General features: G+C 47.4%; 1 protein-coding gene and 1 long non-coding RNA gene across 2 annotated transcripts; both read right to left on the bottom strand.

Moving 5' to 3' along the window:
* Window positions 1-250: 250 nt before the first annotated feature.
* LOC140419451 (uncharacterized) lies at window positions 251-3,144 on the bottom strand. Its single transcript, XM_072503319.1, has one exon. It carries the CDS (start codon window positions 2,737-2,739, stop codon window positions 1,759-1,761), a length of 981 nt encoding a protein of 326 aa, XP_072359420.1. The 5' UTR covers window positions 2,740-3,144; the 3' UTR covers window positions 251-1,758.
* Window positions 3,145-6,340: 3,196 nt separating this feature from the next.
* Window positions 6,341-9,047, bottom strand: LOC140419449 (uncharacterized). Its single transcript, XR_011945795.1, has 2 exons — window positions 8,819-9,047; window positions 6,341-7,606 (listed from the first exon to the last, which is right to left on the bottom strand). It is a non-coding gene; the product is annotated as an uncharacterized lncRNA (long non-coding RNA).
* Between the last annotated feature and the right edge of the window lie 10,145 nt (window positions 9,048-19,192).

Genomic DNA, 19,192 nt, shown 5'->3' with positions numbered 1-19,192 from the left:
GCGCCGAGGACCCGGGTTCGATCCGTGTGGAGTTTGCATATTCTCCCCGTGTCTGCGTGGGTCTGACCCCCACAACCCAAAAAGATGTGCAAGGTAGGTGAATTGGCCATGTTAAATTGCCCCTTAATTGGAAAACTTTGGGTTCTCCAAAGTTATTTTTTTAAAGCGCAATAAAAATTGCCATTGATCTGCACAATCCTAAGTGCGCTAATAGCTACACTGACAATCAATTTAAGATAATCAGTCCAGCTCGTAACAGGACTCATTTTATTTTGCTAAAAGCGACATACTTTCATATGCAGGCACCAGTTCTCTGGAATATGATCAAGACTTGCAACTTTTTTTGAATTACTCGGAAGCTCAAGGAACCTGTAGTTTTCTGTTGATTTCTCAACATCAATGTTTCAGCCAATCAGAGTGCACTTGCAAACCAATCAGCCCTCTTGACGCCTGTTGTATTAATTGTGATCATTTGAAATTTGGCATTTTTCTGTTTGTCCTGATAAGTACAAAATGAAAAGCTTCAGCAACATTTCTCTTTTCAGCAATTTTAATTTCAGTGCTCATAAGTGACTTTAAGTTCTTTTAAGTTCCTTGAGAATTTACTTTGATAGTGGAGGTGTCACTGTGAAGAATGTGTCAGTCAGTAAGAATTGTCAGCAAGGATTAATCACCAGTTTCTAATTGGTGATGTTAATCAGTGGAATCTTAGCCATAGTATTGCTAGTTTAGCTCACTTGGCTAGACAGCTGGTCTGTAATGCAGAGCAAGGGCATCAGTCAAGGTTATTCATGAAGGCCTGCCTTCTCAACCTTGCTCCTCGCCAGAGGTGTGCCTCAGGTTAAATCACAACCAGTCAGCCTGTGGTCATTTGCTCAACTTTACCCAGAGACAGTGAATTGTAGAGTTTGCACTAAAGATCCATTTTGTGCTGAAGGAAAAGTTCATAAATTTATTATCAACAAGTTCCTGAATTAAAGCAAAAAAATCACAGATGGTGCTCTTTAAATGGAACTTTGCAGCCCTGAAAATCAGGGCTTATAGCCAAGGGTCAGACCCACGCAGACACGGGGAGAATATGCAAACTCCACATGGATCGAACCCGGGTCCTCGGCGCCGCAGTCCCAGTGCTAACACTGACCTCTCACCTGACACCTCACAATGCCCAGGCAATGATTGACGGCAGCTCCTGACCAATAGGGGGTAGCAAAATGACTAACGGAAACAGCTTGTCCTCCAACCAATCAGTGAATGAGGGGCGGGGCTCTCAGGGTACCAGGAACTTATAGCCAAGTTCCGCACACATGAGTGCGGCCTCAACCGGGACCTGGGATTCATGTCGCATTACATTCATCCCCCACCATCTGGCCTGCGAAATCCTACCAACTGTCCTGGCTTGAGACAATTCACACCTCTTTAACCTGGGGTTACCCCATCTCTGGATCTGTAAAGATTTAATCACCTGCTAATGCTCGCATTCCTAGCATTGTTTGGCATCTTTGAATTTGTCTATATATGTGTTTCTGGAACAGACCTCTTCATTCACCGGAGGAAGGAGCAGCGCTCCAAAAGCTAGTGACATCGAAACAAACCTGTTGGACTTTAACCTGGTGTTGTAAGACTTCGTACTGTGCTCACCCCAGTCCAACGCCGGCATCTCCACATCCTGAAAATCAGTGACAGATCCAGAATATTAAACTCCAGCCAGTTATAGGGATTGTTAATGTCAGCAGAAACAAACCAAATATTGTCAGATTATCAATCCTGGATGTGCTTAACAGCAGAATCCAAACACTGCAGACAGTTGTGAACTCGCTGGTGTGTCAGCAGGTGGGATGACCGAGTGTATCCCTTCCCACACTCAGAGCAGGTGAACGGCCTTTCCCCGGTGTGAGTGCGCTTGTGTAAATGCAGGCTGCCAGACTGAGTAAATCCCTTCCCACACTCGGAGCAAGTGAATGGTCTCTCTCCAGTGTGAGTGCGCTGATGTGCAGTGAGGATTGATAACTGCCTGAAACTCTTTCCACAGTATGTGCAAATGAATGGCTTCTCCTCTGTGTGAATTCGCTGGTGTGACTGGAGGCTGGATGAATTAGTGAATTCATTCCCACACATGGAGCAGGTGAATGGCCTCTCTCCAGTGTGAACCCGCTTGTGTGCACGGAGGTTGGATGAAGACCTGAACCTCTTTCCACAGGAAGTGCAACTGAACGGCCTCTCCTCAGTATGAATTCTCTGGTGTGACAGCAGGTTGGATGACAGAGTGAAGCCCTTCCCACACACAGAACAGGTGAACGGCTTCACCCCTCTGTGAATTTGCTGGTGTGACCAAAGACCGGATGGACCAGCGAAATTCTTCCCACACAAGGAACAGGTGAACGACTTCCCCCCAGTGTGAACTCGTTGATGTGCATTGAGGTTGGATGAACATGAGAACCTCTTTCCACAGGTAAAGCAGCTGAACGGTCTCTCCTCTGTGTGAATACGCTGGTGTGACAGCAGGTGGGATGATGTTGTGAATCCCTTCCCACACTCGGAACAGATGAATGGCTTCTTCCCAGTGTGACTCTGTCGATGGTATTCCAGCAGGTATGGATAATTGAATCCTTTACCACAATCATCGCATTTCCATGGTTTCTCCATTTTGTTAGCCCCAATGTGACTGCGTCGATGAGTTTCCAGCCGAGATGGATAATTGAATCCCTTCCCACAGTCCCCACATTTCCACGGTTTCTCCATAGTGCTGGTATCCTTGTGTCTCTCCAGTTTGTACAATCAGTTGAAGCTTCATTCACACACAGAGCTCATGTACGGTTTGTCCCCACTGTGAATGGTGATGTTTTTTCAGGCTGTGAGAGCTCTTTCCACAGTCAGTTCACTGAAACACTCTCACTCAATGTGTGAGTGTCTTGGTGCTTTCCCAGTCACACTGATGTTTGAAATTTTCATTCAAAGACAGAACAAACATTTCTCCTCCCACTGTAAATGACAACAGTATTTAGGTCCTGATGAATCAGGTGGCTGTGTCAGATCTTGATGTGAATTTCAGTCTGTAAATCCTCCTCTTCTAATACCCTGGAAAAGCAAAACTAATTCTGAACAGACAATTCTAGTTTCTCTGGAACATTTTTCCTTCTCTTGTTCCCCCCAAATCTGTAAATCCCGTCCCACACACTCTCCCTCCTTCCTGGGCTGAAATCCAAACCCTTCTCACTATCTCCACCATTTCATGTCTCCACTCTCAGCACAGACAATGATTGTGAAGGGTTTGCGGATCCACAAAGTCCAATTCCTCCCACCCGCTGACTCCGCTTCTTCGGCACAAACAAGGCCCGAGACATCAATCACACTGCGCATACTCCAAGCTCTTTGACGCTGCGCCTGCGCGCTAATATTGAGCCCCGCAGCCGGACTGCGCATGCTCTCGCTCTCAATGCCCCGGAGGTGATTGACGGCAGCTCCGGACCAATAGGGAGAGCGGGCGGGAGTGGCCGGTCCTCCAACCAATCAGAGTGAATGAGGGATGCAACTAAAGCATGCGCACTGCAAGTAATGGCGATTGACAGGCACTTCTCTGGCGAATTCGCACACGCGAAGAGAGAATATTGGTACGGAAGGTGAGAAGGATCGGAGATTTCTCAAACATGTTGTGTAAACCGAAAGGCAAAAAAGCGGACAAACCGGGTCCATTTACCACGAACGGGACTGGTGGCCGCAGCGTTAACGGTCACCATCTTTATTGGGGACAACATGCAGCAAGACGCATGCGCGATCGCCATCTTTCTTGGGGGCAATGTTTTGAATGACTGGGCGGAGCTTGTTACCCATTGTTCAGAATACAGACAACCTGTCCATCAAACTGCATTACCCTTTGAGACCCAAGGTCTTATTTGTGAAGCAGAGAAAGAAAGAAAAATAAACAAATCCTGCCCTCCGGATCCACGACCTCACGGGACGCCCTGCCCTTTGTGTTTAAAGATCTGTTCAGTCACATGAATACCAGGGCAGACACCACAATCCAGAACAAAGAAAAGTACAGCACAGGGACAGGTCCTTCGACACTCCAAGCCATGGAGTCATGATGCCCTAACTTAAAAAAATGCTTCTGCCCTTACCTGGTTTAGTCCCTTATCCTGGGCGGGATTCTTCCAGAACCTGGGCCGGACCGAAGAATCCCTGCGACGGGGCCACGCACCCCCCCCCCCCCCCCCCCACCAACGCCAGCACGCGATTCTTCGCAGAGCGGACAATCAGCGCCATTGGCGCCAGCGTGGTTGGCCAGCGCGGACGGCTCTACGCGGTCGGCCTGCCGATTCTCAGCCCGGGATGGGCCGAGCAGCCGTAGTGAAAATACTGAATCCCACCAGTGCCGTCCACATCTGCTCTCAGCCGGTGGAACTCAGCGTGGAGGGGGGAGAGGAGCTCATTTCTTCCACGCCAGCCCTTGTACTCCTGTGCCATGTTGCGTCGGGACCGCCGTGTTGAAAGAGGCCACTGCGCATGTGCGGATCCCGTGGGGCACAGTTCGCACCAGGATCGGCAGCTGGAGCAGCGTGAACCACTCCAGCGCTGGGCTGGCCACCTGTAGGGGCCAGAATTACTCCTGGCAGTGGCCCGTTCACGCCGCCGTAAAACACGACGGCGTTTACGACGACGTGGACACTCTGCTGCGGGATGGGAGAATCCCGCCCCATGTATCCATCCAGATGCCTCTTCATAAATTCATAACACACAGGAGCAGAATTAGGCCATTCGCCCATTATCAATTAAAAATCTGTCTAACTCTTTCTTAAATTTACTCACTGTCCCTGCATCCACTGTCCACGGCACTCTGGGGTAGCAAATTCCACAGATTCACAACCCTTTAGAAGTAGTTTCTCCTCAAATCTGTTTGAAATTTGCTCCCTCTTATTCTAAGATTATGACCTCTCGTTTTAGAATGCCCCACAAGAGGAACCATCTGCTCCACGTCTACTTTATCCATATTTTTAGCATCTTGTACACCTCGATTTGATCTCCCCTCATTATTCTAAACTCTAGAGAGTATAGGCCTAAACTATTCAATTTCTCCTCATACGACATCCCCCTCGTCTCTGGAATAAATCTTGTGAACCTCCTCTGAACTGCCTCCAATGCCACTACATCTTTCCTCAAATAAGGGGACCAAAATTATGCACAATGCTCCAGGTGTGGTCATACCAATGTCTTGCATAGTTGCAACAACACTTCCTTACCTTTGTACTCAATTCCTTTTGCTATAAATGCCAACATTCCATTTGCTTTCCTTATTATCTGCTGCACCTACATGTTCATTTTCTGTGACTCATGCACAAGGACACCCAGATCTGTCTGCATTGGAGCACCCCAAAGTCTTTAACCATTTAGATAATAAGTTGCCTTTCCATTTTTTCGACCAAAATGCATGACCTCACACGTATCTATGTTAAACTCCATTTGCCACATTTTGGCCTATTCTCCTAACCTATCTATGTCCATATGTAAGGTTCTTATTTCCTTATTAAAACTTACTGTCTCACCTATTTGGGCAGCACGGTAGCACAAGTGGATAGCACTGTGGCTTCACAGGGCCAGGGTCCCAGGTTTGATTCCCCGCTGGGTCACTGTCTGTGCGGAGTCTGCGCGTTCGCCCTGTGTCTGCGTGGGTTTCCTCCGGGTGCTCCGGTTTTCTCCCACAGTCCAAAGATGTGCAGGTTAGGTGGATTGGCCATGATAAATTGCCCTTAGTGTCCAAAAAGGTTAGGAGGGGTTATTGGGTTACGGGGATAGCGTGGAAGTGAGGGCTTAATGTGGGTCGGTGCAGACTTGATGCGCCGAATAGCCTCCTTCTGTACTGTATGTTCGATGTTTGTGTCATCTGCAAATTTGGCTGGAGAACCTTCTATCCCTGTTTCCTAATTGTTAATATAGATTGTAAATAGTTGGGGCCCAAGAACCAAACTCAGTGACACCCCACTAGTTACATCTTGCCATCCAGAAAAAGACCCATTTATCCTGACTCTCTGTCTCCTGTCCGTTAGCCAGTCTTCTATCTAAGCTAATAAATTACCCCTAATCCCATGTGATCTCTCCTTGTGAATTAACCTTCTGTGCAGCATCTTATCAAATGCTTTCCAGAAGTCCAGATTTACGACAATCGACAAGATCTAAATATACAGATGCTTGTTACATCTTCGAAGATTGGATTGTCTCAGTCTTTGTGAGAAGAAACTCTATGAGCTCCTCGCAGTTGTTGAATTTGAGGATGTAGGAGATGGGGAGATGCGAGCTCTTCAAAAGGAGCTAACTTGTTTGAGATATTAGAAACACCAGACACACTGTATATTTCACTAAAACCTGGTTTATTTGACTTTTTTTCCACAATAGCAAGACCCGAGAATGGGATGGAGCTTATTAACATCAGCAGAAATGCAATCAAATGAACATGTGGAATCTGGGATGTGATTATCAGCAAAATCCAATCATTGTAGTTTATTGTGGACTCGCTGGTGTCTTAGCAGAGTGGATGACTGAGTGAAACTCTTCCCACACACAGAGCAGGTGAACGGCCTCTCCCCAGTGTGGACCCGCTGGTGTGTCTGCAGGTGGGATGACTTAATGAAGCCCTTTCCACAATCGTAGCAAGTGAACGGCCTCTCCCCAGTGTGGACACGCTGGTGTGTCAGCAGGTTGGATGCATTGATGAATCCCTTCCCACACTCGAAGCAGGTGAATGCCTTCACTCCAGTGTGGATTCGCTGGTGTGCAGTGAGATGACAGGCTTGCCTGAACCGAGTTCCGCAATGAGAGCACCTGAACGGTCTCTCGTCAGTGTGAACACGTTGATGGCGCACCAGTTCCCATTGAACTATTAAAGCACTTCCTGCAATCTGGACATTTAAAAGATCTCTCATCAGTGTGACCTAGCTGGTGTGACTGCAGATCAGACGACTGAGTAAACCCCTTCCCACACTCAGAACAGGTGAATGGCCTCTCCCCAGTGTGAGTGTGCTGGTGTGTGAGCAGGTGGGATGACCGAGTGAATCGCTTCCCACATTGGGAGCAGGTGAATAGCCTCTCAATCGTGTGAACTTGCTGGTGTACAGTGAGGTGACATGCTTGTCTGAATCCAGCCCCACATGAACGCATGTGAACGGCCTCACGTCAGTGTGAACACTTTGATGGGTCATCAGGTTCCCAGAACTTTTGAAGCATTTACCACAGTCTGGGCATTTAAAAGGTCTTTCATCAGTGTGAACTTGCTCATGTTTCAGCAGGGTGGATGACTGAGTGAATCCCTTCCCACACTGGGAGCAGGTAAATGGTTTTTCTCCAGTTTGATTGCGCCGATGAGTTTAAGGCTCTGATGGGTAATTAAATCCTTTCCCGCAATCCTCACATTTCCATGGCTTCTCCCTAGTGTGACTGAGTTTATGTTCCGACAGGCCAGATGCTTGGCTGAAACTTTGTCGATAGTCCGAGTGAACAATACTTTTTCCTTCCATGTTCAAATTCCGATATTCAGGTTGCGATAAATTGGGTGACTGTCAGATCCTGATGTGATGTTTGGTTTGAGTTGGACGACTTCAAATCCTCCCCTTCTAACACCCTGTGAAATTGATTTAAAACTAAAGAGAGTGAGAGAGAACCGACAAAAACACAAAGGCAGGCTGTGAAAAGGAACTGACTGAATCAACTCAGTTTAAAATTCTCAGTTCTGGGAAGGGACATATGGACTCGAAACATTAAGCGTGTTTTTCGTTTCACAGATGCTGTCGGATCTGCTGAGTTTATCTAGAGTTTTCTATTTTTATTTCAATTCTCATTGTTCTTTTCAAATCACTCCATGACATTGTTGTTCCCTATTTCATAGAACATAAAACATACAGTGCAGAAGGAGACCATTTGGCCCATCGAGTCTGCACCGACCCACTTAAGCCCTCACTTCCACCCTATCCCCGTAACCCAATAACCCCTGAATTTCCTTCAAATTCCGCTCTTCTGATGTCCCATAAAAAAAGGAATATCCGTCAATCCAGGAATAAAAATTGAGAAGAGACAAACATTTCTCTTGGTTTATGTTTGCTGCGTGTAAATCCTCCCCTTCTAGTCCCCTGTAAAAGGCGTTTCCACAATCCATCATTGTCAGTCCAGGATAGAATTCCACAACATTCTCGCCACGCACGCGTACGGCTGCTCATTGCCCTGGTGAAAGATGGCGGGCGCGCATGCGCCGACCTTCCCCCTGGCCCACATAAAGATGGCGGCCATTAACTGGGGCCTTGCAGGGGAAAGGCGGCACCAAAATTACTTCCTAACTTGATGCAAAATCAGGACTGGGAGGGTCTTACTATGGGTTGAACGTTTCCACTGTGAAATTACAAAGCCTTCCCACCCACTCTTCCCCCTCCATTACCTTCCCAAAACTTGCTGTTTCTCATCATTTGCGGAGACCTCATCACTATCTCTCCGCAGCTGCAGCACAGCTTCTGTGCATGCTCATTTCACAATTTCATGCTGCGCCTGCGCGTCGGTTCTCTGGCGAGGATTGGATTGGATTGGATTTGCTGATTGTCACGTGTACCGAGGTACAGTGAAAAGTATTTTTCTGCGAGCAGCTCAATAGATCATTAAGGATAGAGCACATTCTGCACAGTGACGAATGCTGGGTTGTTTCTGATTGAATTTCGATTGAAACACCACACCAAGATATCCAATTTTTAGATCAATTGATATTTGAACCGAAGACCACAGTCCTTGAGCCATATTTTTTTACACAGTGTGGTAAATACAATAATAATAATCTTTAAAGTAGGCTTACATTAACATTTTAATGAAGTAACTGTGAAAAGGTCCGAGTCGACACATTCTGGCGCCTGTTCGAGTATATGAAGGCAGAATTCAGAATGTCCAAATTACCGAACAGCACATTTTTCAGGACTTGTGGGAGGAAACCGGAGCACCCGGAGGAAACCCACGCAGACACGGGGAGAACATACAAACTCCGCACAGACAGTGCCCAAGCCGGGAATTGAACCTTGGACCCTGGAGCTGTGAAGCAACAGTGAGAGAAACAAGTCTTAAGTTGAACCAGAAAGTTAAGGTTGAAAGAACATGACAAGTGTTTGAAGTGGCTACCAGGAAGCGTCATGAAAATATGTGGGTCTGGCACATATTTTGTTAAGATGTTTCATAGTGGAAAGATTAGGTTGGTACATATAAATCATGTTTTACCTTCAGAGGTTCACGAAGAGAAGGAAGTTGGGAAGAATCAAATGAGTCTGATGAGTTGGATAGTTGGAATACGAGTAGGGTACCTATAGTTATAGTTACTCCGGTACTATATGGAACATGCTGCCTGGGTAGGTGGTCGGAGCAGGTATGATAGCGGCATTTAAGGGGCATCCAGACAAATATATGAATAGGGTGGGAATGGAAGGATACAGACATTGTAAGTGCAAAAAGTTTTAGTTTAGGCAGGTACCATGGTCGGTGCAGACTTGGAGGGCCAAAGGGCCTGTTTTGTTCTTTGTTCTAGTTCTATCCCGGGTGTGATTAACAAAAGAAAGTTACATATGAACTCACTGGAGACTCAGCAGTGGCGTGAACAAGGAGTTCCTTCCCCATACACATTTGAACCACGTCTTGCCAGTAAGAATGGACAGATTGTATTTTAAATCCTTGGAAACGTTGAAACTGGGGGCAGGTGGGAGAACTGAGGAAATCCCCGTTCCTGGGACACACCTAACTACACACACGTGAAGTATCTGAATGGTCTCTCCTGGTGTGGCTCTGCTACTGTATCAGTAAATGGTATGACAATGTGAATCCCTTTCCACTCTCAATGGTGATGATAATTTAATGCTGTTACTTTACTAATCGGGTTCCTACTCAAACATGACTTTTTGTCATGAGTTCCACATTCTCAACACTCTTCAGTTAAACTAAACAAATTATTGCAGATGATTGATATCTGCAAAAAAAAAGAGAAACTGCTGGAATTTTCAGGCAGTCTGGTTTTATCTTGAAGCGTGAAACATCATTAACATTTCAAGACTGTGAACTTTCATTCAAACTGCATCGTGTCTGTGCACAGCTCTGTCAAATGTTTTTCAATCCACTGAAGCTGTCAATAAAAACTGCCCTCCACTTCACTGGAAGTGCGAGGGACACAACTGCACAGAATTACAGAAATAAAATGGTCATTCCTATGGGATTGTTGGTGGCTGACATCGAACAGGCTCCCAACAAGAATTATCTCAATCATACGATCAGGGAAGAGAAATTAGGGAACATTCCCTGAACCTCATTCACACCAAAATTAACTGTGAGGAAACACTGGAAAGGATAGATTTGATGTTTGTAAAAAACAGAGGAGGCTAAGGGGAGATTTAATTGACATTGATAACTCATGAGGGCTCGAGTTAGAGTGGATGGAAAGGAACAGAAAGATCTATAACCAGGGACATAGATTCAGAGTGAAATAAATCCTCACATTTTTTTTTTAAATTTAGAGTATCCAATTCACTTTTTCCAATCAAGGGGCAATTTAGTGCGGCCAATCCACCTATCCTGCACATCTTTTGGGTCGTGGGGGAAAAACCTATGCAAACACGGGGAGAATGTGCAAACTCCACATGGACAGTGACCCAGAGCCGGGATTGAACCTTGGCGCCGTGAGGCAGCAGTGCTAACCCACTGCGCCATTGTGCTGCCGAAATCCTCACATTTATATCGCTCTTTTCACCATCACCAGAATCCCAAAGTGCTTTTGAAGTTGATTCACTGTTTTAATATACGAAAAGCAGCAACTCCCACAAACAACATAACCATCTGATAATCTGTTGTGATGTTGATGGGGGGGATACATATTGAACAAGATAGGGGATTGTTGTTTGCTGAAATAGTGACATGGGACTTTTACAGATAATGAGGCAGACATTGCCTCAGTTTAATATCTTATCCAAAAGCCAACAGCTCTGACAGCGCAGTATTCTGCTGGACTCTCAGCCTAGATTGTGGTGCTGATTCCTGCATTTGGAGTTAAATTCATAATGTTCTCACTTAGAGGTGAGAGTGTTATCAACTGAAACATTAAGTTAGTGGAATTGATGGAAGGATTAGAGAATTGTGGAGATATCTATTTCACCCAAAGGGTGGAGGGATCTGAAACCCACGGCCTAAGTTGACGGTTGAAGCAGAAAACCCACTGAAGTAAAGAAAAGCATCTGAAGTGTTATAATTTACGGAACAAATGTGCAAGAGCTAGTCTGTGGGATGAGAATGGATTGCTTGTTTTCTGCCAAAATGGGCATGATGGACCAAATAGCCTCTTTCTGGGCAATATACATCATTATGATCCCAGTAAGGACTGTCAATGATTAAAGAGAAATTCAAACACTCAACGATTTACTGAAAGAAATAACACCACAGGATTCCACGGTTCAAAACAAATACACTTCACGATGAAAGGAACAAGTAAAGCAAATACTACTAATTGAACATTGTCTCAGATGAAATTTTATACTTTATATCGAAAAGCATAATCACGAAAACCTGAAATGAAAATTCTCAATGGAACCTCCTACTTTCTCTGATTATTTCCCCAGAAAGGTTTTGGCTAATTATTGGGCTGTGTAATTTTCTTTTACTTCCTGAGACCAAACCAAAGTGCCACAGCTCTCAGGAATTCACAGTGTTCCTGCTATGCTCTGACGTATGAGCTTTCTTGAGAATTTCCCACTATGCTCCAGCGAAACGATCTTCCACCGCCTCTTAAGCACCTCACAATTGTGAACACTCCAGCTCAAGTGTGGGTCTCACTGTATAGTGACCCCACCTCAGAAATGTCTTTGAAGGGCAGCACGGTGGCACAGTGCTTAGCGCTGCTGTCTCACAGCATCGAGGTCCCAGGTTCGATCCCGTCCCTGGGTCACTGTCCATTTGGAGTTGCACATTCTCCCCGGGTTTGCGTGGGTTTCGCCCCCACAACCCAAATGTGCACTGATACAGTGCAGCTCTGATGAAAGTTCACAGACCTGAAATGTAAAGCATATGGCTACAGGGATGGTGCAGACGGGAGAGATTCAGATTTCTGGATAACTGGGGCTCTTTCTGGGGAAGGTGGGACCTCTACAGACAGGATGGTCTACATCTGAACCTGAGGGGCACAAATATCCTGGGGGAGAGATTTGTTAGTGCTCTTTGGGGGGGGGGGGGGTTTAACTAATGCAGCAGGGGCATGGGAACCTGGATTGTAGTTTTAGGGTACGGGAGAATGAGAGTATAGAGGTCTGGAGCACAGATTTTACGTCGCAGGAGGGGGCCAGTGTTCAGGTAGGAGGTTTGAAGTGTGTCTACTTCAATGCCAGGAGTATACGAAATAAGGTAGGGGAACTGGCAGCATGGGTTGGTACCTGGGACTTCGATGTTGTGGCCATTTCGGAGACATGGATAGAGCAGGGACAGGAATGGATGTTGCAGGTTCCGGGGTTTAGGTGTTTTAGTAAGCTCAGAGAAGGAGGCAAAAGAGGGGGAGGTGTGGCGCTAGTCAAGAGCAGTATTACGGTGGCGGAGAGGATGCTAGATGGGGACTCATCTTCCGAGGTAGTATGGGCTGAGGTTAGAAACAGGAAAGGAGAGGTCACCCTGTTGGGAGTTTTCTATAGGCCACCTAATAGTTCTAGGGATGTAGAGGAAAGGATGGCGAGGATGATCCTGGATAAGAGCGAAAGTAACAGGGTAGTTATTATGGGAGACTTTAACTTTCCAAATATTGACTGGAAAAGATATAGTTCGAGTACATTAGGTGGGTCGTTTTTTGTACAGTGTGTGCAGGAGGGTTTCCTGACACAATATGTTGACAGGCCAACAAGAGGCGAGGCCACGTTGGATTTGGTTTTGGGTAATGAACCAGGCCAGGTGTTGGATTTGGAGGTAGGAGAGCACTTTGGGGACAGTGACCACAATTCGGTGACGTTTACGTTAGTGATGGAAAGGGATAAGTATACACCGCAGGGCAAGAGTTATAGCTGGGGGAAGGGCAATTATGATGCCATTAGACGTGACTTGGTGGGGGATAGGTTGGAGAAGTAGGCTGCAAGTGTTGGGCACACTGGATAAGTGGAGCTTGTTCAAGGATCAGCTACTGCGTGTTCTTGATAAGTATGTACCGGTCAGGCAGGGAGGAAGGCGTAGAGCGAGGGAACCGTGGTTTACCAAAGAAGTGGAATCTCTTGTTAAGAGGAAGAAGGAGGCCTATGTGAAGATGAGGTGTGAAGTTTCAGTTGGGGCGATGGATAGTTACAAGGTAGCGAGGAAGGATCTAAAGAGAGAGCTAAGACGAGCAAGGAGGGGACATGAGAAGTATTTGGCAGGTAGGATCAAGGAAAACCCAAAAGCTTTCTATAGGTATGTCAGGAATAAGCGAATGACTAGGGTAAGAGTAGGACCAGTCAAGGACAGGGATGGGAAGTTGTGTGTGGAGTCTGAAGAGATAGGCGAGATACTAAATGAATATTTTTCGTCAGTATTCACCCAGGAAAAAGATAATGTTGTGGAGGAGAATGCTGAGACCCAGGCTATTAGAATAGATGGCATTGAGGTACGTAGGGAAGAGGTGTTGGCAATTCTGGACAGGCTGAAAATAGATAAGTCCCCGGGGCCTGATGGGATTTATCCTAGGATTCACTGGGAGGCCGGGGAAGAGATTGCTGGACCTTTGGCTTTGATTTTTATGTCATCATTGGCTACAGGAATAGTGCCAGAGGACTGTAGGATAGCAAATGTGGTCCCTTTGTTCAAAAAGGGGAGCAGAGACAACCCCTGCAACTATAGACCGGTGAGCCTCACGTCTGTAGTGGGTAAAGTCTTGGAGGGGATTATAAGAGACAAGATTTATAATCATCTAGATAGGAATAATATGATCAGGGATAGTCAGCATGGCTTTGTGAAGGGTAGGTCATGCCTCACAAACCTGATCGAGTTCTTTGAGAAGGTGACTGAACAGGTAGACGAGGGTAGAGCAGTTGATGTGGTGTATATGGATTTCAGTAAAGCATTTGATAAGGTTCCCCACGGTAGGCTATTGCAGAAAATACGGAGGCTGGGGATTGAGGGTGATTTAGAGATGTGGATCAGAAATTGGCTAGCTGAAAGAAGACAGGGGGTGGTGGTTGATGGGAAATGTTCAGAATGGAGTTCAGTTACAAGTGGTGTACCACAAGAATCTGTTCTGGGGCCGTTGCTGTTTGTCATTTTTATCAATGACCTAGAGGAAGGCGCAGAAGGGTGGGTGAGTAAATTTGCAGACGACACTAAAGTCGGTGGTGTTTTCGACAGTGTGCAAGGATGTAGCAGGTTACAGAGGGACATAGATAAGCTGCAGAGCTGGGCTGAGAGGTGGGAAATGGAGTTTAATGTAGAGAAGTGTGAGGTGATTCACTTTGGAAGGAATAACAGGAGTCCGGAATATTTGGCTAATGGTAAAGTTCTTGGAAGTGTGGATGGAGCAGAGGGATCTAGGTGTCCATGTACATAGATCCCTGAAAGTTGCCACCCAGGTTGATAGGGTTGTGAAGAAGGCCTATGGAGTGTTGGCCTTTATTGGTAGAGGGATTGAGTTCTGGAGTCAGGAGGTCATGTTGCAGCTGTACAAAACTGTGGTACGGCCGCATTTGGAGTATTGCGTACAGTTCTGGTCACCACAATATAGGAAGGACGTGGAGGCTTTGGAGCGGGTGCAGAGGAGATTTACCAGGATGTTGCCTGGTATGGAGGGAAAATCTTATGAGGAAAGACTGATGGACTTGAGGTTGTTTTCGTTGGAGAGAAGAAGGTTAAGAGGAGACATAATAGAGGCATACAAAATGATCAGGGGGTTAGATAGGGTGGACAGTGAGAGCCTTCTCCCGCGGATGGAAATGGCTGGCACGAGGGGACATAAACTGAGGGGTAATAGATATAGGACAGAGGTCAGAGGTAGGTTCTTTACGCAAAGAGTGGTGAGGCCGTGGAATGCCCTACCTGCAACAGTAGTGAACTCGCCAACATTGAGGGCATTTAAAAGTTTATTGGATAAGCATATGGATGATAATGGCATAGTGTAGGTTAGATGGCTTTTGTTTCGGTGTAACATCGTGGGCCGAAGGGCCTGTACTGCACTGTATCGTTCCATGTTCTATGTATCTTTCCACAAACACTGCCAGATCTACTGTGTAGTTTTGCCATGTTCTGCTTCTACTTCAGATATCCAGCATCTGCAAGATTTTGCATTTCAGCAACCGAAGGCTGTGGGAAATTGAAACTTGTAACATAAATTTTTTTTTGCAGTCAAAGCAAAAATATACGATCTAAATATTTGATGAAGAAAAACAAAACACCTGTTCTTTTTACCTGCTAGCGAAGGAAATCTGCCACCTTTACCTGGTCTGGCTTAATAATAATAATCTTTATACATGTGACTCCAGACCCACAGCAATGTGGTTGACTCTTAACTGCCCCCCAAGGGCAATTAGGAATTGGCAATAAATGCTGGCACAGCCGGCGACACCCATATCCCATGAACAAATAAGACCCGAGACATGTTCACATCTAATTGTGGGATTTTATTTTGCTGTTAATTACACACAAGACAGACCCATACTGGAGGGTTTGTGCACCTTTTTCTTGCAGTATTAATTGATTTATAATTGTGTACAGTATCTGTTATAACCTGCCTACTGACGATTGGCTGGGGACTAATGATTATCCCACAATCCTATGGGAGTATGAACTTCCCCAATGAGGGGGGCGGAGAAACTCCTACTATAAATAAGCTGGCCAGTCCAGGAACCAGGAGGAAGGAGAAGGTAGCAAGGGAAGTTACTGCTACTACTATGTATATATTGTTATAGTAAATAAACTTTATTATTTTGTATCCTTAAAACTCGTGCTGGATTCTTCGTGGCCCTTACAAAACTGGCGACGAAGGTAAAAGTGAATAGCTGTCTACACTGCTGAAGCCACCTCCCTGGATTTTTGTTGGATACAGGTTGGAAGTTGTTTTCTATTATACCATGCCTCTGTACGAACGTTTGGATGTTTTTGATACTGCGCTGGAAAGCTGGAACCAGTACACGCAACGGATGCGTTACTATTTCCGGGCAAACAATATCACTGAAAACGAGCACCAGGTGGTCATATTGCTCACCGCCTGCGGGCCGCATACGTTTGGGGTGATTAGGAGCCTTACGTACCCAGCTGCGCCGGACACCAAAACGTTTGACGAACTTGTGAATATAGTGGGGCAACACTTTAACCCAACCCCGTCCTCGATAGTCCAGCGTTACCGGTTTAATACCACTGAGAGGACCCCTGGAGAATCCCTTGCCGATTTTTTATCCAGGCTACGCGGGATTGCGGAATACTGTGACTATGGTGAGACCTTGTCAGAAATGTTACGCGACCGTTTGGTTTGCGGTATTAACAATGCGGCCACCCAGAGAAAGTTGTTAGCGGAGCCAACATTGACTTTTCAACAGGCAATACAAATAGTCTTGTCCCGAGAGACGCAGAGCGAGGAGTACAGGAGCTACAGGGAATGGAAGTGCATGCCTTGGGGTGAAACCCTTTCCGCCCAAAAACGTCCCCCCGCACTCCTGCGGTACCTTGGGCGAGGCAACGACCAGACCGACGCCAGTGGCCATCGGACATTCCTCCCCGAAGGGAGCCTTCTCCAGAGCCAATGGATGAGGAGCCATGTCCGTGTCAGACTTGTAGGCGCCGACCCCGTCGCGGACGGCGGTCCTGGGGACGCCAGAGGCGCCGTCGTTCCGACCGAAACTGGGACCAGCCCAGGGGCCGTAACTGGGACCAGCCCAGAGGCCGTACCTTCCATGTGGATGAACCTGCGGCGACCACTCCTGAGGACGTGGAGACGGAGGACGACTGCCTGCAGCTGCATTGTGTGGCAGCTCCCCGTGTGGCCCCCATTAAGGTGACAGTACGGGTCAATGGCCACCCGCTGGAGATGGAGTTGGATACTGGCGCAGCGGTCTCCGTGATCGCCCAGAGGACATTCGACCGCATCAAGCAGGGTATACAGACCCTTACACTAACTGACTCACAGGCCAGGTTGGCCACCTACACGGGGGAACCACTGGACATTGCAGGAACTACAATGACCCCTGTTGTCTATGGACGCCAAGAGGGGCGTTTCCCACTTATCGTAGTGCGTGGCCATGGGCCCAGCCTGTTGGGTCGGGACTGGTTGCGCCATTTGCGGTTGCAATGGCAGCACATCCTCCAAACAGTTTCTGGAGGGTTGACTGAGGTGCTAGGACGATACCCAGAGGTATTCCAGCCTGGTCTGGGGAAAATAAAAGGGGCCGTAGCCCATATCCAAGTTGAACCAGGAGCCACACCGCGCTATTTCCGGGCGCGCCCAGTGCCTTACGCTTTGCTCGAGAAGGTAGAAGGGGAGCTCACTCGTTTGGAGAGTTTGGGTATTATCAGGCCTGTCCGTTTTGCTGACTGGGCAGCACCAATTGTGCCAGTAATGAAGCCAGATGCCACAGTTCGCTTGTGTGGCAACTATAAACTTACAGTGAATACAGTTTCCCGACTCGACCGATACCCAATGCCTCGCATAGAGGATCTCTACGCGAAACTTGCAGGCGGACTCTCATTCACAAAATTAGATATGAGTCACGCCTACCTGCAGTTGGAGCTGGACCCTGCCTCCCGACCATATGTAACAATTAACACACACCGGGGCCTGTATGAATATACACGGTTGCCCTTTGGAGTATCCTCTGCCTGCGCAATTTTTCAACGTGTTATGGAGGGCATTTTGAGAGGTTTACCACGTGTGGCTGTCTACCTAGATGACGTGTTGATTACAGGGACGTCGGAGCAAGAGCATTTGGAAAATCTGGAGGCTGTCCTTAAACGCCTTTCGGAGGCTGGTGCCCGTTTACGTCACACAAAGTGCGTATTTCAGGCAAAAGAAGTAGTCTACCTAGGTTATCGGGTGGACCGCGAGGGACTGCACCCCGTCGCAGAGAAGGTGCGTGCAATTCAACATGCCCCCACCCCGACTGACACTTCGCATCTTCGTTCTTTTCTCGGTCTCGTAAACTATTACGGGAAGTTCCTCCCCAATCTGGCAACTACGCTGGCCCCCTTACACCTGCTGCTAAAGAAAAATCACACCTGGGTTTGGGGTCAGCCGCAAGAAACCGCTTTCCGGCGGGTAAAGCAACAATTGTCGTCGTCTGGGTTACTAACCCACTATGATCCGGGAAAGCCTTTGCTCGTCACATGTGATGCATCCCCGTATGGTATTGGGGCTGTCCTGTCCCACAAGATGGAGAACGGGGCCGAGCGACCAATAGCTTTCGCCTCCCGCACATTGACTGCAGCGGAGAAGAAGTACGCGCAGATCGAGAAGGAGGGCCTGGCAGTGGTTTTCGCGGTGAAACGCTTCCACCAGTATGTGTACGGCCGCCATTTCACTATCGTGACTGATCATAAGCCCCTGCTGGGACTCTTCAGAGAGGATAAGCCGACACCGCCCATTGCTTCTGCACGGATCCAGCGCTGGGCTTTGTTGCTTGCTGCATATGAGTATTCTCTGGAGCACAAACCAGGTACGCAGATAGCAAATGCCGACGCACTGAGCCGATTGCCTTTATCGACCGGCCCCATGTCGACCCCCACGACCGGTGAGGTGGTCGCAACCCTAAATTTTATGGACACCTTGCCTGTCACGGCATCACAGATCCGTGAGTGGACCCAGACGGAGCCAGTCCTGTCAAAGGTTCGGCACATAGTCCTGTATGGTGGGCAGCATAGACAGCTCCCAGGCGAGTTACGGGCATTTTCCTCCAAGCTGTCAGAGTTCAGCGTGGAAGACGGCATCCTCTTGTGGGGGACGAGTGTGGTTGTCCCGGAAAAAGGCCAGGAGCTGATATTATCAGACTTGCACAATGGGCATCCGGGCGTGACCAAGATGAAAATGTTGGCCCGGAGTTATGTCTGGTGGCCAGGCCTCAACACCGACATTGAGATGGTGGCCCAAAACTGCTCCATTTGCCAGGAGCATCAGAAGCTTCCGCCGGCCGCGCCCCTACATCACTGGGAATGGCCAGGGCGGCCTTGGGCACGCTTACATGCAGATTTCGCAGGCCCTTTTCAGGGATCCATGTTCCTCCTA

This window comes from Scyliorhinus torazame, chromosome 5, assembly GCF_047496885.1.
Source record: "Scyliorhinus torazame isolate Kashiwa2021f chromosome 5, sScyTor2.1, whole genome shotgun sequence".
Classification (NCBI taxonomy): Eukaryota; Metazoa; Chordata; class Chondrichthyes; order Carcharhiniformes; family Scyliorhinidae; genus Scyliorhinus; species Scyliorhinus torazame.
Note: the sequence above shows the minus strand (reverse complement) of the source record. Positions and strands in the feature narration are given on the sequence as shown.